Raw genomic sequence first — 10,641 nt, 5'->3', positions numbered from 1 at the left:
ATTAGTAGTATGGTGTAGTATCAGTTGTATGTGATCCAATCATTGTACATCCTTGTGAGGTTCCTCTCCTCCATGCAGCTTGTGTAGCACACTCCATGTGGACCCGTCTCTCCCATCTGATTCCAGTATGAGGATGAATCTAGTCATCTTCTCCGCTGGATCTCCAGGGGGATGAGGTGACCTCCATTATTGGTTCATCTCCCATCCATCATGTATAGTCCCAGCCATTGGGTGTGGTGATGATTGGCCCCAGCTGGGGGTATCAGTGGTTGGTGGGAGGGGTATAAAGGACGGCTCTCTCTCCCTCATTCATTGTGTTGTGTCTCTTATGGGGAGGATGGGTTTTCTGGTGAAAGGTGGTTGGGTGCTGCTCCTGGCTCTGGCCTATTGGTCAGGGTTTGGCTGTGATGGAGTCTTGGTGAGACATGGCCGCCAGTCAGATAGGTGGAGGAGCAACCAGCGGGGTCTACCTGGCCAGGGCTCTTCTAGATGGGGCTCCAGAGACTGGAATGCTAATCGCCCTGTTGTGGGGGTTGGGGCTCCTAGGGGTTCACTTGGTGGACGTGTTGTTGGGGTTCCCCGAGATCTGCCGCAGCCTGGGAGCTCCCCTATCAGCCTCCAGTGTGGAGAGGACAACATGGTGGTCACCGTCCAGAGGGATTTCTATGGGATTGGGAAGCTGGTCCAACCTTCTGACCTGAGCCTGGGGCCCCGTGGCTGCGAACCCGACCCCCAGAGTACAGACACCACTGTTACCTTCCAGATCAACCTCCAGGACTGCGGCAACACCGTGCAGGTAATCTTCACATGTTCCCCTGTGTCCATGTATTCTAGTCAATGCCAGTCGTGTATAGAACCTTCTCTGCTGGTTTCTGATGTCTCCCCCCCCCCCCCCCCCCCCAGTGTAACATGCAGGGTGTCCAGAACTGTTAGGGGGTGTCTGTAACAAACTGTGGGGGCTGTGTAATGTAAAGGGGTCCAGAGGTGCAGGGTGAGGCCCCCCCGGGCTGCTCAGTCTAAAATGCCCAGGCCTATTTTTTGTCCCAGGCCTGACCGGGAGTAGTTTGCATATCTGGGATTGCTGCTCGGAGTCGCAGGACACCATGTTGCAGCACTGTGTCAGAACCCCCCCCCCCTGTAGTTTGCTTTGCTGCCCAGGTTTGTGGCAATGCCCCTGTTCAACCATACTGTTTTTCAGGATCCCTACTATCTTGAACGTGGGGGTACAGATAAAGAACCACCAAGAGTGTGAGATGGTAGAGGACTCTCCCGACCATTAGTAGGGAATGTATGCGTAGCGGGAACACTCTGTGACTAGATCTGTGGTGGGGTTTCTTCTAAGTAGGGGCCAGCTGACTGGAGACTTGTCTTTTGTAGATCCTTGGAAGACTGTCACCAGGTCAACAAATCTGCATTGATCATAATTTTTATTCAGGTTTATGATTGTGGAGGCTGCTGTTGGATGCCGCCATCTTGGATGTGATGTCAGCAGCCTTAGTAGACCTGCAGTTGCCACTCCTCCCCTGACGATAACTAAACGGGGTTTGTGGAGGTGCTGGGCCGGCACAAACTAATTGGACACCAGTGGTGGCTGGTGCTCAAAATATTTGGGGGTGGGGGGGGGTGCAAACTGAGAAATTCTGAAACAAAAACCTCAATTGCACCCGCTGTTTGCCCGGCTCTTACCCCATCATAGTGGTGGGACAGGCGGCGAGCTGTGGGACGGTAGGACTGCAATGGCTCCTGGGTGTCGTCTGACACCTCCGTGCATGTCTTCTTTGGCGCCAATGGGAGTGCCTGGGAATTCAGCCAATCAGGTGCCCGGTATTACATCTGGGCCTCCTGATTGGCTGACAGGTGGTTCTGTTTTGGCAAAGCAAATATTCATTTACTTTGCTAAAACACCTGAGTTCAATGCGTGCGCAATGGCTTACTCGCAGGTCACTTTTTGATGCCTATGGCTCATCAGGTGCTTCAACCCCCCCCCCCCCTATAGTTGACACCCGGCCTCTATAAAGGGGCAGGACGCCTGAATAGGGGCTGTCTACAGCGGCCATGAATCTATCCATATTGCACCCCTAATGAACGCAACACCACTGTTGGACACTCCAGAAGAGGAGGGCCTTGCTGGGTTGATTTCTGGAATGTTACATCATTTTCTCTTTCCATGTGGAATTTTATTATGTAAATCTTTTGAGTTGTAAAGGCAGAAGGTCCATTCTATGCATTAAGATAACAAGCCTTCTGTGTGAAGCAGCCCACCTAATGCTTACCTGAGCCCCCATCTCTGCCCAGTGATGTCCATCTGGGATTCTCCCTTCTGATTGGCTGAGATGGTCACTGCACCATTGGCCAACAGCCAGGGGAGCCAATCGGGAGAGGGGCAGATCTGTACAGCAGCTTTGTGTCTGAATGGACACACTGAGCTGCAACTTGGCTTGGGTGCCCCATAGCAAACTGCTTGCTGTGGGGGCACTCAACAGGCTGGAGGGGCCAGGAGCAAAGGGGGGCCTGAGAAGAGGAGGTCCTGGGCTGCTCTGCGCAGAGCTAGTAAGTTATTAACATGAGGCCTTTGTAGCAAGGAGCACATGGAAGGGTGACGCATGTAAAACAAAACCAAAATTCCCGGCTCAACTCACCAGCCTGCAACCGACCCGAATTGTTCTGTCTAGTAGTTTGCGTTACAAAAAAAAAGGGTCTAGTTTGCACACATCTGTAAATGCATGCAAAAGCTGCTGAGACTCCACAGCACTCCAGTATTATCTGCAGTCCTAACTCTATAAATATTTGGAAGCGCATGCATGATAATGGAGAGGGGGCAGGTGAGCCTGGAGGGAGCCCATCCCCCCCCTCACCACTTGAAAGGCACTGGACACCCACCATATAGAAAATATGTGCAAACTAAACTCTGGTTTGTAACGCAGACTGGTTGGGAATTTTCTTTGGTTTTGTTTGTAAAGTAAATGATGGCTCTTGGGCCTGGCCTTCCAACACCGGGGCCAAGCAATGGTGGGCTTGGGGCCCAGTCTCAGAAAATGGACTAAACAATGTCAGCTTTGCATGTTTGTAAGTCTGTATCATTCTCCTCTTCTCTACAGATGACTCAAGAATGGCTAATCTACACCACCAACCTGACCTACAGCCCAACCTCCTCCATTCCAATCATCAGAACCAACCCAGCTGTGGTCCCCATAATGTGTTTCTACTACCGGTGAGTCAACACTACTGGATCAGCTTACACTAGGGGGGCCATGCAGGTCCCAGCTGGTGTTCAGCATCTGGTTAATATGTTTGGCCATAGTAGGAAGGTTAAAATCCCTAGTTGGCTTTTTTTGCCATCTGTCCTTGCCAAGAGATCTCCATGTATCTCCTTTCCTGGTTAGGGATGTGTTGGCCGCCCATTTTGGCATTATGGGTTCAAATGTAAGTTTTTAGGTACTTCAGCTACGTGAACTACTCTTGACATCTGCGACTTTATCTGTCCCGGCAACCTAATCCTTGTACTCCAGTAATGACAATGAAGTGTGATAATGGGAGGATCTGCACTGACAATGGTGGGAGTACTTTACTTTAAGTTTAGAGAACCTTGTGGTTAAGATGGTGGGACTCTTATTGTACCTGCAATATTTTTTTTTTTTTTTTTTTTTTTTGTGTATGCAATGTTGCGGAGATCACAAAATATATTGGCCTAACAATGTTCTAAAGAGAATCTGGGGACAAGTATATAGGAGCTGCTCCTGGTCATTTAAAGGTTCAGGGATCCTGTCCTGTTAATGGTGTAGCGCCCCCTTGCTTTCAGCATGGGCACTATGCTAAAGTTAGTGGTGAATAGGAGTTATGTTGCTCCCATTCGTGAATTGTTTAAATTTTGGGACTTCTGTCATTCCAGAATTGTCCACTGGGTCAGTCTGTGGTCCAGGGATGCAATATCATCCCTGGCCAGCAGTTGGCGCCAGAGGGGTTCTGGCAGAGCAAGCTTTCCCCAGCAGCCAATCAGAAGTTTCTCCTTGCAGGGCATGCTGGGGTGGGGTATATCTGCGACAGGTGTTATGTGTTCTAAAATCTTCGCGGGGTCCCCGTTCCAGGTGCGACATCCACCTTCAGGGTGCGCGCATCCATGGCCCCCGCCGGCGTAGCCCACCTGGCCAAAGTTGCAGTCTATGAAAATTCTCACCCGGAGGTACAAGGGGACCCCAGTGGCTTGCTGGGTGCCCGGTCCTACTGAAAGGATCCCAGGCTGGGTGCCGTACGATTGGGGAGTCGGTTTGAGGAGGAGCCGGAGGCAGGTCGTCCAACAGAGCCTGAACAAACCAATTGGGGATCCGGTGACCAGAGTACTGACAGGTATGTTTGCTGTCATCTGGTGACCAACGCAGAAATCTACTAGGAGGATCGCTTTATTGATCTACCTAGCTCAGTTATTGTACTTGGCTTGTGAGACAGGCCTGCATCCTCCCAGAAATCTAAGTGACACCTTGGCTGCCAGCCTTATACAAAGGGGTCTGTCCGGGGGCACTTTACCCACTCCAAGCAGAGTGGCGACGAGTTACAAATTGGTACTACGCAGAGCGGTACTGACTACTCTATCTAATATCCAGGCCACTTAGTAGGCTCAATCAGCGGCTCCTTCGGGGGTAGTGCTACAATGGCTTTACTATCTGGCTTCATCTGGTGTTTGTCCAACAGCAATGGAATCAACCAGACAGCCATCCTTCAGTAACTTGCTGGATGGTGTAATTGTAACATGGAGTACAGAGTCAAATCCTGAAGTCAGTGATGGGCAGGAAAAGAGTAATATGAATTTGTGACATTAAATGACTTCCGTTGACTCATTCCTGACCTTGATCCTGTTCTCTGTAGGCACGGTAATGTGAGCAGCCAGGCCATTAAGCCAACGTGGGTTCCATTCAGCACCACTGTGTCTTCAGAAGAAAGGTTGTCCTTCTCTTTGGTCCTGATGACTGGTGAGGAAGATGGGTGTTCGGGGGGGGGGGGGGGGGGGGGGGGGTGTGTTGGGCCTTTACTAATTCCCTTTTTCCTTATGTATACAGAGAACTGGAGTGGTCCCAGAAGTTCTCCCATCTATCAGTTGGGGGATATTCTCTACATAGAGGCCTCTGTGGACACTCACAACCAAATGGATATGATCCTGTATGTGGACCGCTGTGTGGCCACCATATCTCCTGATGCCACCTCTTCTCCAAGTTATGACCTCATTACAGACAATGGGTATGGTTTTCAGTGGTGGGTGGGGGAGGGGGTTGGGTTGCCATTTGACCTAAATTGTAAGTGACCATCTTCTGCAGGTGTCTGGTGGATGGAACACAAGCTGACGCCTCCTCGGCCTTCATCGCTCCAAGGGTCCAGACTAACACTCTACAGTTCACAGTGGATGCCTTCCGGTTCCTAGGAAATGATGTCTCTCTGGTGAGGACTGTTAGAATTGGTTGCACAGATTGGTGCCTTCTAGGAATGTTTAACCTACTAAAACCTTCTATTCCAGATCTACTTGACCTGTTACCTGAGAGCTGCTGCTGCCACCCAGGTCCCAGATCCCATCAACAAGGCCTGTTCCTATAGTAAAGCCACAAACAGGTGAGACTATTAAAATGGCTGTTGGGTGTCTGTGGGTTGCTGCTCTTCCCATAGCATTTGTCTGTAATCACTTCTGCATGGATCTAGTAACCAGTGACTGGGACAGACTTTATGGACGTAACATGGCGGATTCCTCAAACAATGGTGTACTATGTAATGGTACACAGACATCCTCTTTGGGGCCCTTTCCATATCATGTACATTGGTATTATGGCTAGCCAGGTAAGTAGCCTTATGAGGCTGAAATTTGGTCTAAAACAGGGGTGGGCAACGTGGGCCCTTCAGCTGTCTAACTAAATTTCCCATGGGGCATTGGCAGTTACAATTACTCCTAGAGGCATGATGGGACTTGTGGTTCTGCAACAGCTGGACGGCCCCAGGTTCCCTACCTACCCTAACGGGACACAGAAGGCCATAAAAACTGTAATCTCCACTGGAGGGATGAGCCCCAAGTCCTCTTCAAGGTAAATGTCAAGCTACCTATACAGTGTTGGCTTTTCACCGAGCTTCCAGTGCATCTTCTAAAATCACAGCTTGTCATACATACTTTGGTTTGTCTTCTCCAGCTGGTCTGCAGTTGAGGGCCCCAGCAGTATCTGCCAGTGTTGTGGGACACCAGGAACCTGCAGCAACCCCACTGGCCTTACAGGAGGAAGGAGCCGATTTGGAAGACCGAGAGCCTTTGGGAAGAGGGAAGCCTTGGATGGTGAGTCTTAATAATGGTGGGGCCACATCTGCTCCTATTGATGGGATTGTCCTGAGAATGTATTTCCTCCTGTTGCCTTCCACCTGGGCCCAGTGAAATAACCCCAACTTGATCCTTGCACCCACCAGGGTTCTGAGGGACAAGGGTGGCAATGAAGGTGGAAGGCTAGAACCTGGATGGCCTTCATATTGCTGCTTCTATCCCCCCATAGACTTTTTCCCTCACTTGTTTCATAAATGGAACACAAAGGTAGATCTCTTCCTGCATGGCCTTTTCATAGAAATGCAAATCTTAAGGGTTCAAACTCCCCCCCCCCCCCCCCCCCCCATAGTGTCCCAAAGAGAGATAGATATATATATATATATATAATTTTTTTTTTATATATATATATATATATATATATATATATATATATATATATATATATATATATATATATATATATATATATATATATATATATATATATATATATATATATATATATATATAAATATATAATTTTTTTTTTTTTATATATAATTTTTTTTTTTTTTATATATATATATATATATATATATATATATCTCTATTATATTCTAAATTACCAGTGGGGGCTGCATTAAACCAAAACGTGGGCCGATTTTTGGCCCCCGGGCTGCACTTTGGACATGCCTGCTCTACACTGTGGTCTCTACATCCCTAATACCTCTAGCACTATATCTACCCCTATACACCCAGATCCCCCAGCACCATTATTCCATCCATGTAGTACCCCCCCCCCCCTTTTCCAGCAGAGCTGTAGTGCATGTAAGCTTTTGGTTCTGTGTCTACCTCCAGCACTGCACTTGCCTATACTAATAAAGCAGACGGAGGGGGAGAATCCCTCCCAGGCATTCCAAGCCTTTGGGTGCGAATGGTGCTGGGCTCACCATCCACAAGGCTACTTTCGCAGGTGGGCTCTCAGTGCTGCCGACTCAGCACCTCCCACTCCAGCTCCTACCCCCACAGCCTTCAAGTCTTGAGCATTCAAGCTGCATGGGCACGGTCAGCATCACTGGCACTCCAGCCCTGCCCCTCCTTGCTGGCATTAAAATGAGTCATTCTGCACAGCGCTGCCAGCCTGCCTCCCCTGTGTATCACTCGGTGCCATCATGGAGCCCCCAATTTTGAGGCAGTGTGGGCTTAAGGACCAGTTGCTTTGGGGAAGTTATGGGCCCCCTGGGCAGTGCCCAGGTATGCCCACTTAAGACAGCCCTGCTCTGTACACTTGAGTAGAGTTGAGTTTATACAATGAAACCAAGAGGGCTTTCAGGTGAAGAGATGTGTATTTGCCTCCTGACCCTCCAATGTTTCTCCTGCAGACTCTATCATGGAAGAGGGACAGTCGGTGACCACCTTGGGACCTCTGCTTGTGATTGGACCAAAACAAAGTGACCTTGCAGGTGCAGTGATGAAGGAAGAGCCCGCCCCCGCAGAGCTCTGGTGGTTGGTGGCTGTCGGGTGTGTCAGTCTTTTTGTAGTCGCTGTGTGTACGGTGTTCATTGTAAAGTCTATAAAAAAGCCGCAATATGTACTGTCTGTAGAAAAATAAAAAAAGTATAATTTATTCTGGTCTTTCCTTTACTTTATGGATTTGGTGCTTTCTAGGGGCTCTAAACATCTAGATCATGGGTCTCATATGGCATCCCATCTCTGGAATGGCCAGGACAGGCTTTATTCTGTCTGGAAATGATCCGAGAACTGGGACGTTGATGCGGCTTGGTCATGTGCTTTTGGCTTGCTTCAGTGAACGGGCAGATTTAGGGTGAGCCCTGTAACTGGCACAAACCTTCAGAAGGAAACGCTGGCTATAATTGCACACGCCATGATTGAAATTGTTGCAAATCTGTGCTTTACCTGAATTGGGCGGCCTGTCTTATCAAAGTGCGGTTTGGGGTAAACTTGAGGATGTACCTGGTAAAACGGGGGGGGGGGGGGGGGGTTCCTTAATGGGGCACCAGTAGGTAGTGTGCGTGGATGACTGGCATGTCGAACAAACTGGCGACCTTAGTCCAGCAAAACAGCTCTGTATCTACATTGCTCCAGTCTGTCACGACCTGGTGTTGTGCAAAAAAATGGCTGCGGCCTTAGCGGGAAAAAGAGTGATGATCCAAACCCCCCCCCCCCCCCCCCTGCATATTTCTGGCCCAATTCCACTGCTGTGTAAAGGTAGAGATTCCTAACTTCTCTGTGGAGAAACTTTGGGTGGGGGGGGCCCATGGAACCCAGAATCCCTTGGAGTGGGCAAGGGCCAGTTAACATGTCATGGGCTGCTCAGTCCAAGATGCCCAGGCTTAATTTTTAGATTTGTCCCAGTCGGGGCCTGGCTTTAACTCTTCTGGGAAGGCTGGTCACAAGGTTTAGGAGGGTGTCTATGGAAATGTTTGATCGTTCGTTCTTCCTGAAGCATATTCGTGAGGTCAGACACTGATGTTGGACAAGAAGGCCTGGCTCACTGTCTCTGTTCTAAGGTGTTCTATTGGGTTGAGGTCAGGACTCTGGGGGGGGGGGAGTGGAGGAACTTGACTGGCCTGCACAAACTCGCTCATCCATATCTTTATGGACCATTTGGTGGAGGGGGGATTATGTTGTGGGGGGAGGGGGATTATGGTGTGGGGTGGTTTTTCAGGGGTTGGGCTTGGCCCCTTACTTCCTGTGAAGGGAACTCTTAAGGCGTCGGCATACCAAGACAATTTCATGCTCCCAACTTTGTGGGAGGAGTTTGGGGGATGGCCTCTTCCTGTTCCAACATGACTGCGCACCAGTGCACAAAGGAAGGTCCATAAAGACATGGATGAGCGAGTTTGGGGTGGAGGAACTTGACTGTCCTGCAGAGTTCTGAGCTCAACCCTGATGGAACACCTTTGGGATGAATTGGAGCAGAGACTGCGAGCCAGGCCAGCCTTCTTGTCTGACCTCACAAATGCTCTTCTGGAAGAACTGTCAAACATTCCCATAGACGCACCCCTAAACCTTGTGGACAGACCTTCCCATAGACGCACCCCTAAACCTTGTGGACAGCCTTCCCATAGACGCACCCCTAAACCTTGTGGACAGCCTTCCCATAGACGCACCCCTAAACCTTGTGGACAGCCTTCCCATAGACGCACCCCTAAACCTTGTGGCAGCCTTCCCAATACTTTTGGTAATATGGTGTCATACCTCCCCAAAATTTTGAGATGGGAATGAGGAGCGCCTTCTAGCTAGGGTGACCACCTTTCCAAACTACCATTCAGGGACACCCTCCCTGCCCAAAAATCAGCTTGTGCTGTAACAAATCACAACACAGTGATTGGACACGAGGCGGGATTTATGATTTCTCCAATCACAAGCAGGGGGTGGGGATTGTGTTCCTCCAGGCATTGCCGGCCAGGACAAGTACTGTCGGTGAGTAAAGCGGTGATGTGGCGGCCTTTTTTAAGGCCATCAGATTGGCCTGGGGGGTGGCTGTGTCAGTTTCATTCCGGGACACTGTATTGTCCTGCAATGAAGGTGCCCGGGACAGAGCTGCAAAAAATGCGGGACTGTCCCGGGCAACCCGGGACACGGGGTCACCCTACTTCTAGCAGAATAGGTAGAAGAATACGTATCGGCCTAAACTGAGGGAATTTTTTTATCTTTTGGGGGATATTTATTATCGTAAAAAATGTTTATATATATATAATTTTTTTTTTTTTTTTTTGTTAGCACAAAAAATAAAAACTGCAGAGGCGATCAAATACCACCAAAAGAAAGCTCTATTTGTAGGGAAAAAGGGACGCTAATTTTGTTTGGGAGCCACGTCGCACGACCACGCAAGTTTGCAAAAGGGCAAGGTCCTTAACCTGCATAATGGTCCGGGTCTTAAGTGGTTAAAAAAAGTTAATAGAATCCAAGTTTATTTATTTTTTTACCACTTTCTTTTATACTGGCTTTACAATTGACAAATACAGAAATTTAGATGAAAGGTTTAGCACTGGGGGAAAAACATTTTAAAAGATAAATGCATTTGTATTGTAACTTTTTGGAAAAAAAAAAAAAAAAACAGCGTAACTTTGTGCGTATCCTTTTATGTTAATAACACAACATATGCCATTATGAGCATGTCTCCAGCCGTGGTGACCAGATTAGGGTTGTATCACCGTGCCGGATCAAGAGTTAACCACTTCAGCCCCGGACCATCTTGTTGCTAAAAGACCAGGCCCCTTTTTGCGGTGTCCTCTTTCGGCGGGTCCGGTGTCCTCTTTCGGCGGGTCCGGTGTCCTCTTCGGTGGGTCCGGTGTCTTCTTCGGCGGGTCCGGCGTCCTTCTGCGGCGTCCTCGCGTCCTCCGCGCTCGTCT

The 10,641-nt window shown here is 49.1% G+C and overlaps 1 protein-coding gene across 1 annotated transcript; it reads left to right on the top strand.

The window, feature by feature from the left end:
- Positions 1–322: 322 nt before the first annotated feature.
- Positions 323–7,889, top strand: LOC120933819 (zona pellucida sperm-binding protein 3-like). Its single transcript, XM_040347217.1, has 8 exons — positions 323–796; positions 3,099–3,211; positions 4,861–4,964; positions 5,052–5,229; positions 5,307–5,427; positions 5,504–5,595; positions 6,162–6,301; positions 7,645–7,889. Exons 1-8 carry the CDS (start codon positions 329–331, stop codon positions 7,872–7,874), a joined length of 1,446 nt encoding a protein of 481 aa, XP_040203151.1. The 5' UTR covers positions 323–328; the 3' UTR covers positions 7,875–7,889.
- The last annotated feature ends 2,752 nt before the right edge of the window (positions 7,890–10,641 follow it).

The sequence above is a fragment of the Rana temporaria genome, chromosome 3, assembly GCF_905171775.1.
Source record: "Rana temporaria chromosome 3, aRanTem1.1, whole genome shotgun sequence".
In the NCBI taxonomy this organism is placed as follows: domain Eukaryota; kingdom Metazoa; phylum Chordata; class Amphibia; order Anura; family Ranidae; genus Rana; species Rana temporaria.
This window is presented reverse-complemented; position numbering and strand designations above follow the sequence as displayed.

Coding starts and splice junctions, on each gene's coding strand:
- LOC120933819 (XM_040347217.1), top strand. CDS start 329: ATGGGGAGGATGGGTTTTCTGGTGAAAGGTGGTTGGGTGCTGCTCCTG. Junction 3,212..4,860: donor ATAATGTGTTTCTACTACCG/GTGAGTCAACAC, acceptor TGTTCTCTGTAG/GCACGGTAATGTGAGCAGCC. Junction 6,302..7,644: donor GAAGAGGGAAGCCTTGGATG/GTGAGTCTTAAT, acceptor TTTCTCCTGCAG/ACTCTATCATGGAAGAGGGA.